General features: G+C 31.8%; 4 protein-coding genes across 4 annotated transcripts; 2 read left to right on the top strand and 2 right to left on the bottom strand.

Moving 5' to 3' along the window:
- Positions 1-709: 709 nt before the first annotated feature.
- On the bottom strand, positions 710-2,390 carry LOC124839022 (ras-related protein RABA5e-like). Its single transcript, XM_047314764.2, has 2 exons — positions 1,857-2,390; positions 710-1,353 (listed from the first exon to the last, which is right to left on the bottom strand). The coding sequence occupies exons 1-2, from the start codon at positions 2,191-2,193 to the stop codon at positions 1,031-1,033; spliced, it is 660 nt and encodes a 219-aa protein (XP_047170720.1). The 5' UTR covers positions 2,194-2,390; the 3' UTR covers positions 710-1,030.
- A 422-nt stretch (positions 2,391-2,812) lies between these two features.
- Positions 2,813-11,978, top strand: LOC124839098 (signal peptide peptidase-like 5). The gene is made up of 14 exons (XM_088113870.1): positions 2,813-3,076; positions 3,222-3,380; positions 3,630-3,741; positions 4,132-4,248; positions 5,768-5,925; positions 6,995-7,174; positions 7,542-7,576; positions 7,684-7,840; positions 8,511-8,564; positions 8,651-8,743; positions 9,935-10,077; positions 10,975-11,045; positions 11,372-11,455; positions 11,545-11,978. The coding sequence occupies exons 1-14, from the start codon at positions 2,909-2,911 to the stop codon at positions 11,640-11,642; spliced, it is 1,629 nt and encodes a 542-aa protein (XP_087969996.1). The 5' UTR covers positions 2,813-2,908; the 3' UTR covers positions 11,643-11,978.
- Positions 11,979-15,315: 3,337 nt separating this feature from the next.
- Positions 15,316-16,459, top strand: LOC148201122 (uncharacterized). The gene is made up of 2 exons (XM_088114110.1): positions 15,316-15,551; positions 15,663-16,459. Exons 1-2 carry the CDS (start codon positions 15,380-15,382, stop codon positions 16,259-16,261), a joined length of 771 nt encoding a protein of 256 aa, XP_087970236.1. The 5' UTR covers positions 15,316-15,379; the 3' UTR covers positions 16,262-16,459.
- Positions 16,460-22,280: 5,821 nt separating this feature from the next.
- Positions 22,281-23,264, bottom strand: LOC148201121 (protein SMALL AUXIN UP-REGULATED RNA 51-like). The gene has a single exon (XM_088114231.1). It carries the CDS (start codon positions 22,973-22,975, stop codon positions 22,475-22,477), a length of 501 nt encoding a protein of 166 aa, XP_087970357.1. The 5' UTR covers positions 22,976-23,264; the 3' UTR covers positions 22,281-22,474.
- Between the last annotated feature and the right edge of the window lie 293 nt (positions 23,265-23,557).

Here is a 23,557-nt window from a genome sequence, read left to right as displayed (position 1 = left end):
AAAAAAAAATATAAAAACTAAAAATTTTATAAATTATAAATTTCAAAGGACGACGACTACTCTTGAATCGAATATACAACATTACTAGTTGATATAATTTTCAATATGTCAAGTCAAGAGATGGATGAACCATCTTTTTTACATCAAAGTATAACGAATTAAGCTGCAGGCATAAGCTTTAAACGTGTGGTTGAGTCCATATAGATGCATTCTCTTTTTATGGGCATATAAATCACTAGTCATAGATTATATTCGTCAATTCAGAAGAAACTGATGAACTGAAGGAAACAAACTTCCAGGTACATCACTTGACTAAATCCAACCTCCCAATACATGCGTGATTCATTTAACTTAAGAGACAAAACATGTCTACGCAGAATGGTATGAATTTAAGATTACCTTTACAAGTTGCTTGCTTTTATTGCCAATTTGCCATTCACCAGACAAATCAGCTGAAAAGGGAAGCTCTGGTGTTCTAAACTAACCCAAGTGCTAAACACCAGTCAAATAAGAAAGACAAAGCAGTCGTAAATCATACCGATTTAAACGAAAACTAACGACTCCCAGTTCAGCTCAGCTAACCGGCGGGAAGAACAACCTGTGACCCAAATGCATAAGGAAACAGGTGAACGATTCCCCGGGAGCAAGAATCGTTAGATCAGATAACACGAGGACTCAAAAAGACAAAAGAAAAGGGAGAAGGAAACCATTACCAATAATCACGCAGACGACAAATAAATGGATGTCCGCTTTCATTTGCTGCAAATCAAATTACAAGCTCTTTTACTTTTACCCCCGATTATACAATTATACCCGTTTTGGTTTTCTTAAAATTGAAGACAACATTTTGGCTACTATATTTCTGTCTGTCTGACTGTCTTATAGTTGTAACAGATGAACAAGCTTTGAAATCATAGCTAGCGACCAAGGAAAAATGCAACCCAATCCAACCAACCCATTTAATTAATAAAGCAACCAAAAGAAATTGAGGTGAAGTGACAAAGCTGAGTTGTATGTGGTGCATTGCAGATCATCTGGAACAGCAAGAAAAATAGGTCTGATTTTGCTTGGATGCAGCAGGGCCATTGTTGACGAGGCTGACCCTGTTCACCGACAACTCTGCCTTGTATGTATCGGAGTTGAGGACCTTCCTGCTGACGTTGTTGTATATCTCTCGAATAACCATCTCGAATGCCGTCTTCACGTTGGTAGAGTCCAACGCAGACGTTTCCATGAAAAACAATCCTTCCGCTTCCGCAAGGCTTTTCCCTTCCTCAACGCTCACCGCCCTTATATTCTCCAAATCACATTTGTTTCCCACCAGCATCATGGCCACCGTCGTATCGCAATGAGCTGCATCAGATTACACCATACAATAACACAGCTTCGTTAGCATCCATGAATGGCCTTTCCTTACAAAACACAACTTATTTTTTTACACTAAACTAAATTACTCATTTGCTCTCTCTCTCTCTCTCTCTCTCTCTCTCTCTCTCTCTCTCTATGAATGTTTGTATTTATCTAACTAAATAGCTGTACTTGCGAAGATGCCACATCTATTCTCTAATTAGGACTTTTTACTTTTATGATCGATCTCTTTGAATCTTTATGAAGAAGTAGAGAGAGTGAGACGAAACTACAAGAGAAGTTGCAACCAGCAGGCACGAGAGAATCGATAAATTGAAAGGTGGTTCTAGGTTAGCCTGTGAAAAAGGTGATTACAGAGAAAAGTAGACAGCAGAAGACACGTATAAATAAAATAGCGTAGGAGTGCACAAGAAGAGAATCGGATCGGCGAAGGGGAAGAAGATCAGATCTGGCAATAGAAGGGAGAGAAAGAGAGAGAGAGAAAGTACTTTTAAGCTCGTCGAGCCAGCGCCCCACGCTGTCGAAGGTGGTTCGGCGGGAGATGTCGTAGACAATGAGAGCGCCGACAGCGCCGCGGTAGTAGGCGGAGGTAACGGCGCGGAATCGCTCTTGGCCGGCGGTGTCCCAAATCTGAGCCTTGACTTCCTTGGAGTCGATCTCCAAGCACTGAGTCTGGAACTCGACGCCTATGGTGGCCTTGGAGTGCATATTGAACTCGTTGCGAGCATAGCGGGAAAGGAGGTTGGATTTTCCGACCGCTGAGTCTCCGATTATGACGATCTTGAAGAGGTACTCTTCTCCCCCCTCGTCATCTGAACCCCACATTTTCAAACTCTATTCCCAGTCCTCCTTCTCCGACCCTCCTCCAACTCCAACTCAGAGAGAGAGAGAGAAAAAAGAAAAGGTTTAGTTTCTGAGACTGGCTGCTTCGCTGTGATGATACTCCACACAACCTGGCATCAACAAGCTCCGTTACTCTACTCTCCTGCATTCATTGCCCTTCTTGTCCCACTCCTTTCCTTTTTTTATATAAAATTCAAATTATTATTATTATTTATTGCTTTAATAAAATTATTTTAGTTTTTTAAGACACCTAAAACATGTCCGTTTGTTTCTCTCTGTTCTATTCAATCCATCTTCGCTTCATCTATGGTTGTAATTGGTTCATTTCAAACGAATAATCATCTTGTTAACAATTTTATAAAAAAATAAATGATTATTATTCTTGAAACAATGGGAAGTTAAGATAGAAGATGACGTGGGAAATGAGACGATAAAAGGAAGGAGTAGGAAAGTTGCGTGTGGTTGGCCGTATTGAATAAAACTGAAATAAATGGTAGCCGTAGGATGGGAATTGCAAAGTTTTGGTGACGGTTGGGAAACGGCGTCGTCTAGTTTAATTTAATAATTAATTAAAAAGGCAAGAAAAAAATGGAACAGTAGTTGTTATAATCGGCTTTGGATTGCAGGGATGCAGTGAAGAGAGCCTCGAGGACTCTGTGACTTGCCTTGTTGCCTTACAAGTCTTTGTCTGCTGCCAATGCAAACCAAAACGATGTCGCCTCCTGGCTTCCCTGTGTTGCTGTTACTGCTGTTTTTCATTGCCACCGCCACCGCCACCGCCGCCGCCGCCGCCGCCGATAACGATGCCAAACGCGACGACCAGAGGGCTCCCAAGTCCCAATCCTGCAATAACCCCTTCCAATTGGTATTCTCTTTCCATCAATTATTCTTTTCTTACTTCCGTTCGATCTCTTTTTTTTTTCTTCTCTTTTACTCCTGCGAGTCGCTTCCAAAATCCATCACAATTTTATGTGATTTTCTTTATTGACTGGCTGCCTGCCTGCCTGCAGGTGAAGGTGGAGAATTGGATTGATGGTGTGGAAGGACGTATTTATAATGGCGTCACTGCCAGATTTGGCTCTCTTTTGCCTGAGAAACCTGAAAACAGTGTCAGAACTCCTGCAATTTTCTCTAATCCTGTAGACTGCTGTTCCAATTCAAGTTCAAAGGTTCTTTTCTTCCTCTTCCACCCTGCTTCTCTGCACCTACGATCTAATACATTTATGCCCTTGCTACGTGCCGATTTTAGAAACATTCTTGATAAACTCTCTAACTAATAAGAGACCTCATCCATGTTCTGTCTTCGTGTTTCAAACTGTTTTTTGTCTATTTTTATCCTCCAATAGCTGATAGTTAATGAGGTATATTGTTTTTCTCAAGAAACATACCCAGTGAGTTATGCATTCCTCTTTTTACAGTTGTCTGGATCAGTTGCTCTCTGTATACGTGGGGGTTGTGACTTTACAGTCAAAGCTGAATTTGCGCAGGCTGGAGGTGCTACTGGCATGTTGGTAATAAATGACGCAGAAGGTTTGTTTTAGTGCTTCACACACTATGAGACTTCGATACTCATTTTCAATCATTGGTAAAGTGAGTTGCAAATGTTATTTTTTATACTAAAGCATATTCACTTATATGAAGATGCAGACAATTCTTGAATGCATTTAATACATAATGGAAATATGAAATGAGTACTAAGTAGTAAAACAAGTGACATAAGCATGGACAAAGTGACACGGCCTTTTTCACACTACTGCTCTCATCTTTGAATATCTACTAAATGTTTTAGCGTACAATTTACTTATTGAATCATTGCTTTGGTTGCAATTAATGAGTTGCACACTTTTCTTTTTTCTGCTCCAGTCGATAAAGCTTTATATGATCGTATTTAGTGTAATATCTAACTATTATTTTTTCCAGATCTCTTTGAGATGGTTTGCTCCAATAGCAGTGAGGCAAACATTTCAATCCCAGTTGTAATGATAACAAAGTCAGCAGGAGAAGGTCTCAACAACTCTTTAATATCTGGGAGGAAAGGTCAGGACTTCAATTCTTCTAACATCTATTGGTACAATTGTTGTTTAATATTTAGCCTTGTATATCTATTAAACGATGTTGTATACTTCACAGATGCAAATATATATATATATATATATATTTCTTTTTTTTTTCTGTTTTTTCTTCTTTTTTGGCCATTGTAAAATGTGTATTTGAGTTCAATGGTGTTGCCTGTGACTATAGACCTGACTGGGCCGAGTGGGATATGACTTAATTGTTTGTTTTTGCTAGTAACATGTATATGAGGATAGTTTATTCTCCTCTCTTTTATTTCATTTTATTCTCCATCCAATTGGAGAAGAAGACTAAAAGTGGCTTGGACATGTGAGAAGAAGACCCTCCGAGGCTTCATTGAAAAAAAATAATCAGATGGAAGCTAGTTTGATTACAAACAGAAGGGGATGACCTTAGAAAGGATGCTTTTACAGCTTGGAGGCTCACCCTTCTAACACAGAATTGATAGAAATGTTTTAGTGCTTTTATTCTCTGAGAGCATCTCCAGTAATATGAGTTGTTTCATACATTAAAATGCATGATTTGTGGTATCCCATTGCTTAGTAACTTATACCTAATTTTTCTCCTAACAACTCACAATTGTGTATTTTTTAATGTTTGTTGATACTAGATAATCAATTTTTAATGTTAAGAACCCATTTCCTCATATAAGATGCACATCTTATTTTAAAGGAACACCTCTTGCCCGGAGAAGATTTCATTCTTCAAGTTAAGAAATTTATTAAGAAACCACCATTGGAAATGCTCTTAGTAGCTCATTTTTTTCTTTATACATTGCATTTGAATGATTTGACAGAGTTGAACCTAGGCTTTTCCAGTGACAGATCCGGCATGCCACTGCTAAGCCAATTGTTCTGAATGATTCTTGTACAATAATTTGATATATTAACTCGGGAAAATGAATGTATGTTTTCTCCAAATCATGGAACTGAACTGAGATATATTCTATTCAAGTGCACTCAATCTTGTGTGCTGAATGCCTGTACGAGTTGGGACTATTTGTTTCTCTTTAATGATGACATTTTTTCGTATTCAGATTTATATTTAAATTATTTATTTAGTGGACAATGTAGTTAACTATCTTTAATTATTTGTGCATTTTAAGATATATTCAATGTACTTAATTCTGTTTTGATTTATTGTATATGTCATGAATCAAATTAGTTATTCATGTTAAATATTAATTTTTTTCCTCATGATTTTACCTGTTATATTTCATACATTGTAGATTCTATTAGTATGTTACAAATGTCCAATTAAACTCATTTGACCTTGAAACCTTAACTGATCTCATTTTGTGGTTCATGGATTGTTTAAGTTTTAAAAGTACTGATTAATACTAATAGTGCCACAATGTGTTATTTGAGTAAACAGGATGCAAAAGAAAAACTTGGTTTCGTTAATAAAGAAGCTCGTTCATCTAGATGTCAGGTTGATTTTCCACTTGACTTACAGATTGTTAATTTTTAGTTGTCTATTGCAGTGGAAATTTTGTTATATGCTCCACCTCGCCCACTTGTTGACTTCTCAGTTGCATTTTTGTGGTTGATGTCTGTCGGAACCATTGTATGTGCTTCTCTATGGTCGGATTTTACTTCTCCAGAGAAGTCTGATGAACGCTATAATGAATTATGTCCCAAGGTTTGTTTTCCTTGCAACCCTATACTATCCATAAAGTTTGTTATACATAAATTTACTTTGGTGATTCCTTAAAAAAACACTTTTCTGGATGTGAGGACATGCTTTTGTCATGAAAAAATCTACTAATATTTGAACAATGCTAAAATGGGAAATGTATAATCACAGTTTGAACTAAGCATGTGTATTGATCTACATTTCCTATTTCATTTTGTTTGGCCACTGATAATTTTATTAAGAGTGTGTGTTTTAAGTTTTGCAAATTATTCCTGGGAATGAACTTATGAATGTAAAATTCCTGGGTTTGTTATATGTTTTAAATTATTTTTGAGACATGGCTGATTCCAGTGAACGTGTCATCTTTATATTTTGCTTGGATTTTGTTCCATGTCTGATTCTCACATTAACTAGGATAAACTACTTGATATGGTACTTAAGCCTTGAAATTCTCCCACTACATGGACTAGTTTTTTGGCTTAGACTCTACTCTTCCTCTTAAGTTCTAATAGTTGGTGTTTCCCTTGAAAGTTGAACTACTAAAAGGGCTACCTATAGGTCAGATTAAGAAGCAAACCGAATACTAGTAGGTAGTAAATCCATCAAAGAAAAAACGCTACCATCGGGTTAGTGTCAATAGAGTGAAACCCATCATGAACATACATATAGGCCCTTAAAGGTAACAATGTTAGGAGTTCCACGATGAATAGAATAAACTACTTGATGTGGACTCTACTATTGTGCTCAAGTCCTATAGGTGGGTACATTCACTCCCTCGGGGGATGTTAGAAATTTCAATTTTTTGTTTTGTTCTTGTACCAGTTGAGTTTCTGTAAGCATTTCCATAAATGTTAAACTCTATCCAAACATATTTAGTTTGATTTACCAGATAATATTCCTCATTATAATATTCCCAGGAATAAATAATACCACCAGTCTTCTATGAATTTTACAATGGAGTACAAGAGTGTACCTTCTTCCTTTTTGTTTACTGATACATTTTCTTTTCACGTTTACTTTTAACAGATGTTCAAGTTTATTAATTTGTTCCTATATGCTTCATTTCTTTTGTTAGGAATCTTCCATTGCTGAAACAGCCAGAGATGATTTTGACAAGGAAATTGTTCATATTGATTCAAAGGGTGCCATCATATTTGTCATAGCAGCGTCTACCTTTCTTGTGCTATTGTTTTTCTTCATGTCGTCTTGGTTTGTCTGGGTGCTGATTGTACTTTTCTGCATAGGTGGTATTGAGGTAATGTAGCTCATTTCCATGGATTTTTCCTGTAGTTTAGTGCAAAAAATCATATTTCATGGTGTGCATAGAAGAGGAGGTATTGGTTCTGAATCTTCCATGATTAAATTTGCAGTATATAAATAAATTCAAATTTTGAGCTAGCAATTTGAGTATTTGACACATGTAGCAATCAGATTATACTGCATTTGTTTTGTTGATTACATACACAAGTTAGTAATAGGTAAGAGAAAAAAGGAAGAGAGTGAAAGTCTCTAGAGATAAAGAATTTAGGAGCACTAATACAAACATTGCTATCCATCAACTTGTGAAATGTAAATCTCTAATGTTCCTCTGAAAGTTAATTTTTTATTTTTTTGAATTTCAGGGTATGCACAATTGTATCGTAAGCCTGACTGTAAGGTACAACCAACGTCTCTTTGTTTTCTGACCTGAAAATGTGCTCAGTGTTTCCTTTGCATGCCATGGTTTCTATTAATTTATGTTTTTATTCTAATTTGAATGAGCAGAAAAGGCCGAAGTTGTGGTCAGAAGACAGTGAGCGTACCTCTATTTGGGGAGACTTCTATTTTCTCACTGGTAGTATTGTTATTCTGTGTGGCATTTGCAGTTTTCTGGGCTGCTACAAGACAGGAGTCATATTCATGGATTGGCCAAGATATTCTTGTAAGTGTCATTTTTAGTACCTGGAGGACAGGTCTTTCTATTTTTAGAATAAGAAATTTCCTTCTTTCCCAAAACTTGTCCATGAATACTGACTGTCTTTGGAAATGGGGAATGTTGTATGAAGAACTGCAGTAGAAGTTGCTGCGGCTTGAGTCTTTGTCTTTTAGTGTTTATTTGTGGACAATTCCTATTTCATTTTTTGTATATATTTAACTGAATTCATCTCAATATTTATATATATCTGCTCAAATACACACAAACCGTCGCATCCATATGTATTTATGTTAGAGAAATGACAAAAATATATTATAGGTATAACAAGTCCTGTAGTTTAGGAATGGTGTGACTATCAAGTAGTTTATTATGTTAACAAGCAGCTATCCGTTTGACCATAGTTAACTACCCTAGTGGTTGGTAGTTCATAAACTATGAATATTTTTACTAATATTTCTTTTTGATTTCCTCTACTCCTAATCTTTATATTAGGTTTTGTCAAATCATTAACAATATTTGTTTAATCTGCACATAATGGTCAAATACCGAATTGGCATCTTGGTTGATTCCATAGTGTGCTTTTTCAGATGTCAATCTAAAAGCTTGATGATGATGATAAAATGTGTGATCTTTCATTGTGTGCTATACACTTGAATTTTTGCTTTGTTCTTCACAGGGCATCTGTTTGATGATAACAGTCTTGCAGTTGGCTCGATTACCTAATATTAAGGTACCTTCATGGATTCTTTATCTCTACAATCAATTTGTCTTGTATATTAAAACAGCTCTAAGAGTTTCTTGTGCATGGTATTATAGGTTGCAACGGTACTCCTATGTTGTGCCTTTGTCTATGACATTTTTTGGGTATTCATATCTCCAGTGATATTCCATGAGAGTGTTATGATTGCAGTAAGTATTTACTTTCCTACTATAGTACTTTAACTTCTATTGTCTTAGCCTCGTTAGGATCTTTAAAGGTAGAGTAATATAAGTACTTATTTTCTTTTACTAGATAAAAAGAAAAGTTTCATAGAAGGAAGAAGAGAAATTAGAGGCATTAAGTTACAGGATACATCATCTTCTGAAGCATATCAAGAGAAAAAGTCTGAACAGAAAAATTCAACAACCACTAGCTGATTAATCTCTTTCTCTCTCTCTCTCTCTTATATATATATATATATATATATTATATATATATATATATATATATATATATATATATATATATATATTATGTAACCGTGAACATGGAATTTAGGAGTGATTCAGTTAAAAACTAAATTCACCGAACTTTTCTATGCTCAATTGTTTTTCTATTTGGCATGATGGTGCTTTTCGGAGTGGAGCTTTGGAAGAAAATTAGGAAATTCTAGACCTTGCACTAAAGTGTTCAGATTCAATGTGGGCAAGAAAATAGTATGTACTTTTGGGAAAGTAATTGATTTGTGTGGATGTTCTTTGGATGGATGAAACCTTGCAGAGGTGATACATGCTTATTTGCTGGAGCATGAATGGAGGGAAATGGTAGATGGTTGGTACATGATGGTGAGTTCTGCAACTGGTTTGGGATGCAATTCTGGAGTTGTAACATCTCTTCTATTTATTTTTTGTTCTTGTGCCGCACTCGTGTGCTTCTGCTTCAACAGACATTGGGATTGTACAGATCTAGTGCTCGCAGTCTAGCAGAAAAAAGGAAGGTTACACTGCAAAAAGATTCAGCATGTCAAGTAATAAACAAAAGGGAAGTGTACTGCTGAAAAGGGTTAACTTATCTGTGTTATGGTATAGAAAGGGAGGATATGGAGAAGATAGTTACACTGTGAATGCACAAGTATCATCACATGTTTAAGTATTATTTAAAACTAAAAAGGAGGGCTGCATATAGCCTTCAGTACAAATTTACACAGCCTCTGGTGGAAGTTAACTATAAATGGGGCTACACAAGAGTTGACTAACACAGATAACATATAGTCAACAATAAATTAGCTACCCTATGAACACTTGTATTATTTTTCTCTCTGTAATGTTGCTTTATCAAAAAGGAAGCAATAATTGTTCTGTTTATAGATTTATATACTCTTACATGGGCTTAATTTCTAGGTTGCTCGAGGTGATAAGGCAGGTGGAGAGGCAATTCCAATGCTTTTGAGATTTCCTCGTCTGTTTGATCCCTGGGGAGGTTATGACATGATTGGATTTGGGGATATTCTCTTTCCTGGGTTGCTTGTTTCCTTTGCTCATAGGTACTCAATTCCTTATTTAGTCAACATCATATCTAAATGCAAGATTTGCAAAATTGAAGATGTACATTTGAATGAATACTGTCTATTTTTGCTCCCACAGAAAACAGAAACCAAAGAATAATGGCTATTTATTGAGTAACTTTGATATTTCTTAGCTCCGTAGTTTCTCTTCACCCTATTTGCATTCCACTGGGGAAGCTACTGTTTGGTTAAGTGAATCGTAGGCTTTTGAACTTGTACTCAGTAAATTACGTACTTGATATTTGCAATTTGATTGCACTTTGCCTGCCTCTGACACCGTGTGATAACCAACCTGTTATGGATATCAAAATCTAATCCTGTATTTCATGAAAATACGTAGTATATTGGCAAATACTGCCACTTTTTATGCAAGAAGATTCAGCAAGGTCTTATCATTGCTTAATACATGCAAACTTTTGACCTATGTACAAACATCTTTACCAAGGTCCTTAAAGGGAACAGAACAAATTCCAGTTATCACAAGTTTAGCACAATTTATGTGCATGCTGTAGCTTTCTTGGGCTTGCAGAACATCGGAAAGTTCATTTTAATATTACTTGAAATTAACTAAAGATTTTTTTTATACTGTTATGATGTTAAACGGGCAGTTTGTTTGTCTTACTTAGGCTTTTTGGGGTTAATAATACTCACTTATATCAAACATGCGCAAAATGTCACAATTTCTCAGGTGTAAAATCCTATTAAATTTCATGACTTTAAAAGCCTCCTGTCCTTTGTATCGTGTTTCATGAATATTCCTGATGATCTGATGTCTCTTAGAGAATTCTTTTCTTTATAAAAAACTTATTTATTTATGTACTTTATAGAAAACAAATGCTGTTTTAACATACGTATTCTGTATTTTGGTTGTCATAGATTTGACAAAGATAATGGGAGGGGAGCATCAAATGGATATTTTCTTTGGCTGGTAATTGGATATGGCATTGGTAAGTTCTTTGTTTCATGTTTATATTGAAAGACTCGTTAATTTATATCAGAACTCTGGTTAAAACTGCGTTGCTTCTGTTTTACTCGTCTACATTCAATTCAAGGCCAAGTATTTCTGGGATTTAAGTATTGTGATTAGAGTTCAGAATTTAAGGTTTGTCATACACTGCTTGAAACTGAAGCAGACCTGAAATAACTTGCATATGCTTCCAGTCACAAGGAATATAAAATAAGTTACGAATGCCGAAGATCCAAATTTATTTGTCATATTACAACCTCGTTTCAATGCTACTATATCATGACAGATGATCCTTTTCTGTTTTAGGCCTCGTTTTCACATATTTGGGGCTATATCTTATGAACGGAAATGGACAACCTGCTCTTCTGTACCTTGTTCCTTGTACACTAGGTAACTAGTTTTGTGCTGAAATTAGATGCGTAGCTCGACATTTAAGTTAAATCTATCTGATTCCTATTGTTGTCTAATTAAATGAACAGGTGTCACTGTCATATTGGGATGTATAAGAGGTGAGTTGAAGAACCTTTGGAATTATGGCACTGACCCATCATTGTCAACAGAGCATTCTGAAGTTTAAATGATTACATAATTAATTAATCTTTTGAGGATTGAAGAAATTGAACTGCAACTTCGGAAATGTTCTCAGCATCTCAATAATGATATGGAATGAATGCCGAGGTTAGGGAAAACAGCAGGTGTACAGTACAGGCTCGTAACTATTTTCTGTATTAATGCTTGAGTGTTTTTTATATATGACTGCTTCATAGTTCACTTGTAAAAGGAATGATAAACAGATGGAAAAGTAGGTATATAAAATTAACCATCATATCGCCCTTGGCGATGCCGTTGAACTTTCACCTTTCCAACTGCCGCAGTGATACGTAATTGAACTGATGCTAATCATCATTTCTCATTCCTTGTTCTGTCTGTCAGTTCCTCAATAAACTAAAACTAGGCAAAAGCTGATGCATGCATTCACGAGGTAGGTGGGTTACATTATCAAGGTAATTTTAAATTCTTTTAACAATTTATTCATTTACAATTTTGAGCCGAATTGAAATGAATGGCGTTACAACACGGATTGTTGACCTGTACACAAGTTCCGTCTAAGGCGCAATAGAAAAACAATATTCTTTTATTTACTTTTTTTTATACTAATTTGATTGTGATATTTCACTTCAGTGAATCTGAAAATGATCCATAATTAAAAGATGACGACTGACACTATTTATTACTGTCAAATGAATATTACAACGTACATTTTGAAGTATTCTTTATACTTTTTAAGCCCCGGCAATTCAACATTATATAACATATGGCAACTGTATTTTTTGTGTTGTACAATTGTGTTATAAAGGTATGTCTTAGAAAAAGCTATTTACATCGTAAATGTCTACAAGAGGAATTTTGTAATCATAAATTGTTTTGATATTTGAAAGTTATTTCAGGTTTCAAATATATATATATTCACTCGACACACCCGTTCTAGTGTGCCTTGGCCTATTTGATCTGGATCCAGTTAATAATACTATGTTTATTTTTCAAATTACATTCAATTATGATCAATTTTGTAATTAATGAAATTACACTTTAAAAATGGGTAAACTAAAATAAATATAAGCAGTAATTTAAAATTAAAAACCATATGTATTTTTTTAATTTTTCAAAATAACTATTGTTTAATAAGTTCAAACGAAACCGTGTTTGTATGTACTATTTCATTTTCACCAGGGTTAAAATATGTCAATTTATCAAAAATGTATAAAACCTAAAATTGTTCTTATATATATATATATGGCTAGGGGTGGGCAAATAGAACTGAACTGCACTGTACTACTAAAATCTGTACTGAACTAAAAACTAATTTGTATAAACTGAACTGAGCTGTAAAACAGTTCAGACAAACTGAACTGAACTGTTTTTTGTTTTATCAAACTGGACTGAACTGAACTATACTAAATTGTACTAAACTACAATATAAACTAAACTGAACTACTAACTATACTAATTTTAAACTGAATTATGCTAATTTTAAACTGAATTGTACTAGTTTTTAAACTGAATTGTACTAGTTTTTAAACTGAATAGTATAACAATACATGTTCTTTTTAATTGAAATTTATTTTAATATTTATTTTATTTTATTCATAAGTGTCTTACAAATTAATTTTTTAATTATTTGATATTATTATTTTCTATTTTATTTATATTTCTTTTATTATTATATGTGTATGGAAATTATTTTATTATCATTTTTTTTACTTTTTCTATTTTTTTTTATTTTTTTTATTTTTTTATTTATATTTATTTTGTCATGAATATTATTTTACTTTTATATTTATTTTTTTTATTTTTTATTTATATTTTTTTGTTTTATATGTGTATATAATTTATTTTATCTTTTTATCTACTTATTTTATTTTAAAATAATTTTTTATTTATATTTATTTTGTTCCCTCATAAAATTGTTTTATTAATCAATTATTTATTATTTATATTTTATTATGTAAAAATTAAACAAATATTTATTAATTATTATAATATAATAAAAGATGATGCTAGAAAAATTACTCTTGATAAACATTTGTTAATTTTTTTGTCATTTGATATTTTTATAATATTAGTTATTTTTGCTACATTACTATTTTTTTTATGATATTTCATTATATATTCATTTAATAAAATTTAACGTTAAAAAATATATTTTATTTTTAATATGTAAAATACTATCATTTAAAAATAATAATATTGATATTTATTTTAAAGTAAGTTGATTTTTAAAATAAATAGTTATTTTAGTGTGTGTGCTTACACACATTTTAATATCATTAAAAGTTTTTTTAACATATTTTTACATATTTAATAATATGTTAAAGAATATAATATATTTAAAGTATTATTTTTTTTATATAGTCTTTTTTTATGATTTATATTACTCAATCATTTAATAAAATTAAATTTAAAAAAATATATTTTACTTTTATTACTTAAAATAATATTATTTAAAAAGTAATATATTTTTATTGATGAAAAAATATAAAAATTTGTGATAAAAAAAATTGTCTTAAAAAATTCATTATTAATTTTTTATTTGAACGGTTTCTTTTATTAATATTTTATTATTAAATAACGTTTTCTTAGCAAGACGGAGCAATTGAATAGGAACTAGAGAAAGAAAAGAGTAGATACAGTTCTCACAGTTAACTAACTGAAACTGTTATAAGTTCAGTTTTTAAAAACTAAACCATAAAATAGTATACTGAACTTTTAGTAAAAGTGGATCAGTTTTTTTAAGTATAATATAGTACAGTTAACTATAGTACAGTACAGATCAGTTATTTTTGCCCAGCCCTATATATGGCAGTGCGGGAAATTTTAAATTAAAACTACAAAATCAAATCATGCATTTGCCCATTTAATTTATATGGCAGAGTATTCTCCAAAACTAAAATGGTAAACTATTATTACTAATGAAATTAAACATTCTGATTGTGGAAAATCACATGTCGGCTTATTGGGTCTACTTTGAGGGGGGAAAAAAAATCAACAAAGCTATCCTAAATGGTTAAACCAAGGACTACAGGTTTTATTTCCATATATCCCTCAATAATTGATTTATTTGCTATGGATACTGAAGACATTATTCTATCCATAAATTTATTTCTTTTTTAGAAATTCTTGTTTCAATTTATACATTAATTTTACTGTTCATATTTCATAATTAAAATATGCCACACAGGTTAATTATGAACAAATAATGAGATTTCATTGACACGCATTCTATTAATTTCAAAACTATAAATGAATTAGCTGCTTCTGGTTTGGATGAAATGGTCAATCTAGAAGAAGACAAGTTATCCGTTTTCTTAATGATCAAATGGTGCTTACTGTTCTTAAATTCCCATTCCATTTCGCTGATAATTTGAAGATACAGCAGTTGTTGTTAGCAATGACGTCTGAGTGTGAGTGGTAGAAAAGTTTGGATGGAGTAAAACATTTGTTGCTAACAATAAAAAAAAGTTTCGATCTCTTTTGGTACACTCACCTCTCGAAACCTCAGCTTCTTTGCCACCCATATTCTGCCAACAACATCGTCACATGTCTTTGTTTGTAGTGACCACATTAAAATTTTCAACTCTCTTATTGCTCCTGGTCCTACCACTACACACTCACGGGTTCCTTCTATGCAGACACCACACACTTTCTCACTATAAAACATTGTCCCTCTTCCCTTCCCAATCCCAATCATCAAACAATTCCAAATGCTTTAATTTCGTAGAACCTTCTTCTTCTTCACTCTTCTCTTTTTCATCCATGGATCACTTTCTCATTCTTCTTCTTTTTCTAACATCTCTCTTCGCTTCCCCCCTCCTGCTCATTGCTCAAACCCCATCTCCAATTATCTCGCATATCATTGTAGTAGGCGCTGTTTATTGTGATACCTGCTCCACCAGCACCTTTTCTAAACAGAGCTACTTCTTGCAAGGTAAGGAAATTAATCAATCAGATCAGTAGATCAGTTTTCATTTTCCAATTTTGCAATTTTTGCAATGCACTGTTTCATTGATTTCTTCTAATTAATTAATCGATTAATCAGGTGTTGAAGTTCACATACAGTGCAGATTTAGAGCGACCTCACCAAAAACTAACGAGCAGATAAGCTTCTCGGTGAACAGAACCACAGACCAAAATGGAGTTTACAAGTTGGAGATACCATCAGTGGATGGAGTTAACTGCATGGATGGTTCAGCAATTGTGTCTCTCTGCCAAGCATCTTTGATAAGTAGCTCCACTTCCACTTGCAATGTTCCCATGCTCAAGAGCACAACACGCGAGATATCAGTGAAATCAAAACAAGACAACATGTGTGTGTACACCTTGAGTGGTCTCAGTTTCAAGCCACCTCAAAAGAACAGTACCTTGTGTGGACATCAGAATGAGAAACTGTCTTCGGAAAAATCTCTGTACCCCTCTGAGTTCTTCTTCTTCCCTTGGCCGCCGCAGCTACCACCTTTTCCATCGTTTCCTTTTCCTCCATTGCCATTTCCAACCTCACCACCAATCCCATCTCTGCCTTTCCCTTTCCCACAATATCCTCCAACCCCTCCTGCATTTTCTCCACCTGCATTCAATTTAGGGGATCCTTCCACTTGGATCCCTCACATTCCTCCTTCACCTCCTCCTTATGTACCATAACATGGTTTTCAGAATCTAAGTGAGTCCAAGAATGAAAGTAAAACATTATATATTAAAGGTTTTGGATAAAAAATGATATCAATTCTTTACGTGGTTTTTGGTTGAGATTTTATTTATTGATGATTGTATATCCAAGTGAATCTCTATGGATCCCAAATGCCAAACTCCTTAGAACTTTCTATCTTTTTATTTTCTTTATTTATTCCTGTCTTGATTACATTTGTATGGAAACATGTGATTCAGCGGTCAACAAGAACATGATATACAAACTACAGTGGAATTCGGTAATTAATTTAAACTTTATTGGGTGGTAATGCAACCATAGTCTGTGTTATCTTGTCCGGCTCACGTGTATGCTGTGCTGTTCACTCAAAAGTGAAGCAGGTCACGGCGAGAATAATATGTGGACTGATGATCACAGAAAAAGGGATCATAGGATTTTACTTCAATCAAGACATGTTGGTTCCTGGTGTAGCAACTTTATGTCCTGCTTTGTTTAATTAATTTATGTAAAGATATAATGTCATGGTTAATTCTTGAAAATTTTCGTTTCGACAACAGAAAAACAAAATTGGAGGAGTTTGAGTTTTTTCCAGGCCGAGTAACTAACGATATTGATTGTGCATCTCATAATATTTGAATATATTGATGGTCTTAGGTTACCTCTCCTAACCTAAGATAATCTCATGCTACAGATTTATGTGAAAACAGAATTTTTAAGGTAGTTAAGGTTACGAGCCAGAAGAAACTATACAAACACATATTTGCATTTATGTAAAAAATTGTGTCACTGTTAAATATAGCTTTAGTTTAGAATTAAGTATTTAATGTTAGATTTATTGAGGAGATTTACTAAAGAAATATAATTAAAAAAATATAATTTAATGAGATCTCACTTTAACTATATAAAAAATTATATTATTTTCTATTTAAAATCTTAAAATAATGAATTAATAAGTTTTTACTTACTATTTTTTTATTTCTAAAATAAATCGAGACTTATTCTAATGTAGAACTTTACAATTAGACTCTCATTTGATCCTTTAAGAATAACAAAACTAAGTCTCACAAACATAATCTACCACCAAAGGATATCAATTTATAGTTCCAAATTCTAAGTTTCCTATTAAATTTCTATGTGATAGTTTTCCATGTCACCATCTTCTTGGGAGCTATTCCAATAAGTAATCCCAAGTATAAAAAGGAATTTGAGAAGAGTGCTCTTTAAAATACAAGCATATGTCATCCTCCAACATTTTCGAAACCTTATTCGACATTTTTATGTCTTGAACAATCATGAGCAACATCTTTTCTTCTTCTTTCGTATATGCTAGATTTGACATCTTTGTCTTTTCCTTGTGGCTAGGAAACCTGGTATGATATTCAGAAACTTAATGACCAAAATTATGACATATTTTACCTTATATTTGTCATGATTCTTCATTTGTTTTTATCTTGAGCTTGCTCATTATGGCTTCAGATTTTGTTGTCCAAGCACATTGTTTCTCTCGTCCTTTGCCTCTATCTCCATGTCCTTTACCATTATTGTATTACTATAAGCTTTCAATGCTTGCTTCCTAGCTTTTGGTTCTTGCACCAATCATGAACTTTACCATTCATCAAGTGAAAGATCATCAATATCTTTGGTACTCAAGATCAAAGTATCTTTTCAACAACAATGATTTTTTCAACCTTATTTTATTGACAACTGCCATAAAAATTGCAAAGTAGTCTTCATTCTCCATTCTTCAGTTGAATTGTTTCAAACTCTGCAGGAAAAGTATAAAGTTGTTGTCTCTTTCCTCTTGCGTTCCTTGATACTTCTTTTTTATTAAATCTCAAATATCCTTGAAAATAGTTTTCGGAATATACTGATCAATGGCTTAAATAAATACATTTTTAATTTTGAAATGTTTAAACTTCAGTTCATTTAGTTACCTATATTCAATTACCTATTAAGTACTTCTTGATTCTTAGATAATTTTTCATCAACATACATCAATGATTATACTCGGCATCAAAATAAGGAATTAGATTATAAAGAAATCCCCACATAAAATAAAACAAGATATAAATATAAGTTTATATATACACATAAATATCTTTATTGATAAAAAGTCTTTAGAGTTATACCACAAACAAATCTTAAAAGAAACTCTATTTTTCTAATTATTAAACTGACTTAATTTATTAAATTAAAACAAATTGAATAAGCTTTTCTAACCTTATTATCGTAATTACCATCCCATAAATTATTCTTATCACAAGAAATAATCAAATTCTTGCATTTTTTTTTACTTTATTATAATTGTTTTTATTTCCTGATATTATTTTGATAACATTCGTGGTGCACATCATTGGAGCTATACTACTAAGTTGTTTGAATTGACTCCCGTCCATAATCACTCTTACACAAATAAGTTCATTTAATTCACATTTTATCGAAGTTTAGAAGAAATATAGTTGTTAATTCATGAGCATCAATATTTCATTCCCTTGTATTAAAACAAATCTAATGCTCTCGGTTATATAAGAAGATATAAAATTGACTTAATAATAAAATTAAAAGAAAGAATAAAAAAAGTTGTGATTCAACTTATTAATAGATGAATTTAGTTTTATAAAATTTAGTTAATTAAATTATTCGATATTTCATTATTTGTTTTTTAAGAAATATAATCTAAATTTCCCTTAAACTCGGTTTATACTTTGATAAGTTGGGTTTAACCGAAGTTTACAAACATACAAATCTATGTGATGATTCATTATGAGTTTGAATTGTTGCATTACATGTGATTATATGATAAGTTTAAAATAATAATCAGTAAGTTTTAACTCTTTAGTTTTTCCAAAATGTTGAAAAGCTTCACTACGCAATGCATTGATAATCAGTTTGAAAAAAAATATATATGTATTGAACTATATTTTTATTTTCAATTTATCTAAACAATCCTTAAATTCTTTGCAAGTAACACTAAATTAAAAAAAAAATCTAAAAGTCAGTATTAAATATATGCTATCGATCCAAATTTAGTTTTTACAAAAAGAGCCATACCATTTGCATCTCAAAACTCTCTTGACAACTCTATATATAATGAATAGTTTTTTATTTTCATATTTTAAAGTTGATTTTATTGCTTTTCTACCCAATTGAGTCGTGAATTCAATTAGATTTTTTATTAACATTAAATGTCACCTAATACAGAGATCAAAGTCTTACAATTTAAAAAATATAAAAATTCAAATTAAGCAAATAAAGCTTAAAAATCACAAGTCAACACCTCAGTTTCACAACATATTGTAAATCTAAATATGTGTCCTATGTTGGACGTGAACATAAAGGACAAATAAAAGTTTTATAATTTAAAAATATGAGAAGTCAAAATGGAAGAATTAAAAAATAGAGAAATAAAATTAGTATGTATAATTTTTTTAAAAAATTTGAGGACGAAAATAACAGGTAAAAAATTGGAATTAATGGAAACAATTAATGTACAGGTGGGATGGTTTTCGAGCGGATTAGGATAAATTAGTAGACATATTTACATGATTGCACGTTTTATAATCTTATCTTAATAATAAAATAACAAGAATTAAGAACTATCCTTAATATTAATATTAATCATAATATCATATATCTATATCACGTCTCCCTCAATTTAAATTATTTAACACACACTCACAAATGTACAAACTTATGATTAAAATACTAAACATACTCACTGATATGCTTTATGCAACTACGCTTATTTTAAACATACCTAAATCTCATACGTCATGTAAAATAAATAATTACTAGTCAAACATTGTATTTGTCTCTATAACTTTAATGCATGTTGGTCATATTATACTTTAAATGTTATTCACAACTCTTAAATAAAACTATCATTTCTCTTTTATATTAGCTATTTTTAGATATACTTTAAAGTGATTAATCTTGTAATATATATTTTTATTTAAAATTAAATTATACATATTTTTATATGATTATAAATATTTAACGTATATTTTTATATTCTGCATATTAATATTGTTACTATCATCAGATGTGACTTTTCAATTGTCAACATCAGAAATGGTTTACAAATTAAGTCCACTATCGTCATAATCATAATCATAATAGCAATTAAGCTCTGAAAAAGTCAAAAGTTTTGTGCTGTGCCTCTTATTAAATAAAAAAATATTAATTGGGGCGAAACTAAATATTATTATTATTATTTATACGTAAGCTTCAGAAAAATACAAAATGAATTTGACCTTCTTATCCCCGTTCCACCGCCCAATACAATGGTTGTTTTCTTTTAATATCATCAAATGCTAATATTAATATTTAATATAATTATTTTTTTTGTCGAGTACTTGGTAATAACATCAATGCGACCACTATAAGTCCTAAAATTATATAATAAATAACATTAATATAGTGAATTTAATTCTTCAGTAAATATAGTTCTTAATGTACTTCAACGTTGAATTTCATCACTGTGATAATATTTTCTAATTGACAATATTCCAATGGAACCTATATGTACTCCATTAATTAATTGTATTAGACACAGTCCATACGAAAGAAAAGTGTATACAGTTTTAAAATACTATTAAACCATATTATATCGTTTATATACGATATTATACCACTGAAAAATATCTCTTTTTATTTGTCTTTATTTCAATTCAAATTTAGTTTATTTCTATTTTTTCTTTCATTTTTATTAACATTTCATTACATATTAGGGTAAAGTACGACTTGTATTATTATACTTTATTCCTGTTTGACAACACTAACATCATATATTCGAATAATCTTTAGTGGTTTTTATGCTTGATATGGTAGAAAGTGAGTGTAAATGATAACTAAATTGATTACGGATAACGAATATAACTCTACAGACAGATTTATAATAAAAGAAATGTAAAAGGAAAATAAAAAAAAAATATTTTACCTTCGATGTAGGAATTAAAATTAGATATGTTAGACAAAAAGAAAATAAAAATAAAGAATTAAATTTCTTTATAGTTGACCCATGAAAAGTACTGGTTGAATGAAATTTACAGCAATAATGAGTGAGGTTTAGAAAAAAAAGGAGATGAACAGTAATAATTGATTATACTTAATTTGAAAAATGTTGGTTGCACAAAAGATAACAGTGCAAGGCAATGCAAGCCGTAGGCCACTAATTGTGGTATATGTATATTATAAGTATTCAAAATATTGTAATATATCTTAAAGAAACCTTTTTCACTAATTGTGGTATATGTATATTATAATCTTTATTTATAATAAATAAGTAATGAGTGTTAAAAACATTATTAAAATTAACTTAGGTATATAAAAATTACTTTAGAGAGAATAGAAAATTTTAGATTTGACTTTAAACTGCATCCATCAAAATTCTAGCATCATGAAATAGATCCATCTTAGCCCCATATAATATATATTTATATCATTAAAAATAACCCAATCTTAATTACTTATGAGTACAGTTAAATATTTTTCTATCCAAAATTTTATATAATGTGATTCTAAAATAACTTTATATTACAATTTCTTGTTAAAAATGTATAAGAATATTTATTAAATGCTTATTTCTCATGCAAATAACAAATATTTCAACAATACACGTGATATTTTAAGCAATTAATGTGTTGATATTAACGCCAAGAAATAAATATTAAGGTTTGTAAGATGAAAATAGAGGTTCTAAAATTTTTTATTATAATATTGAGTAATTTAATCACAATTAACTTTAACAATCACTTTCCAATTTTTTTCTTAAAATATTGAAGGTAATAATATATATCTGTAACAATTTACAATTTTTAAAATGATTTTAGTTGATAAATATCACTTTTCAAGTTTTTCTTTAGAATCAGATAAAGAATTATAGTTATTGCATAGATGCAAACATTATGAGTATAAGAAATTATTAATATAAGATAGAAGATAAAAACATAGCCATTTATAATCAAGAAAACAATAAACACATTTAATTTCAAAATAGTGATACATGGTAATATGTGTATAAAATATCATCATATTGCTAGTTCTTATCTTCTTAAAGAACCGTGATAGTGTGAGACTACAATAAAGATATAGATATAGATATATAGATATATAGATACAAGATGATTTTATTTAATCTGAAGAAAGGAAAAGATAGAGAAGAGATTGAAGGAGTGATCGATTACAGTAATATTTTGTGGAGAAGAGGTTTATGGCTTGACGGAGGAAGAACGAAGAAGGCGATAAGCGGAGGGAGAGCGGTTCAGACAGACACAGCCAGCAGAAGCTTTACGAGTTAGTCTCTGTTGCTCCTCTTGTTCTTCACGAGAATACTCCATTTCCATCAACACCTTGTAAAAGATATCAACCTGGCAGGGAAGAGCCAAAGGACCTTGGCTGCTGTACCCATACTCCGATTCTGCTTCTTCCAGAAGAATCTTGAACAAAGGGTGATTAGCGTACTCGGTCTTGATAACGAACCTCTGCATTTGTGGTCCAACGTAGACGGAGAAACAACCTTCGGGTGCCACACAACTGCTGTTGCTGTTGCTGCTGCCGGTCTTCTTTGCTCCCTTGCGGCTGGGCCAGGATCTGCTCCTCATCATCATCATGCTGCTTTTGCCTCGTCCTATCCACTTGCATCGCTCCAACGTTTTGGTGATGAGCCCTTTTCCCACCTTCTTTTTCACCATCCCTTCCACATCACTCATCTCCGAATCGATTCAGACAAAATACTAAATATATAGCAATTAATGAGGGAAGAATCGAATTGAAGTCAACCCCTGTCGTAAACTAAATTAAACATGGCCTTACTCCTCGGCCTCATTGTGTTGCTCATGTGCGTACGATGAAGAACAGAAAACTAATGTCGGAAGAACATTCGACGGTAAGACATGAGCATGATAAGAAGATATATATCAGAAAGGATCGGAAGAGAAGAGATGAAGAGGCCGCAGCAGCAGCCATCACCTTTATACTAACGCTCTACATTTGTCAACGCCACTATTTCTTTCCTTCCATTATTATATTATTGCTTATACTCACACGAAGCCTCTACTTTCTCGCTTCAGATTTTTTATTGGATTTTTTCAACCACAATTTTTCCACAATTCTTACTTTCTATGCACCAAAAATATACTTTTAACACAAATTTTTTAATTTTTTTACCATTTGATACTACCTTTTCTATTTTTTATTCTCTTTTATTAAAAAGTACCAAAATTTACTTCTTCTTTTTTATAATCATTTTATCTGTATTTTAAATGAATATAAAAGTGTATTTCTTGTTTTTC

The sequence above is a fragment of the Vigna umbellata genome, chromosome 4 (assembly GCF_029865625.1).
Source record: "Vigna umbellata cultivar VRB3 chromosome 4, Vumbellata_1.0, whole genome shotgun sequence".
NCBI classification, from domain to species: Eukaryota; Viridiplantae; Streptophyta; class Magnoliopsida; order Fabales; family Fabaceae; genus Vigna; species Vigna umbellata.
The sequence above is the reverse complement of the archived record's forward strand: the minus strand, read 5'-3'. Positions and strand labels throughout refer to the sequence as shown.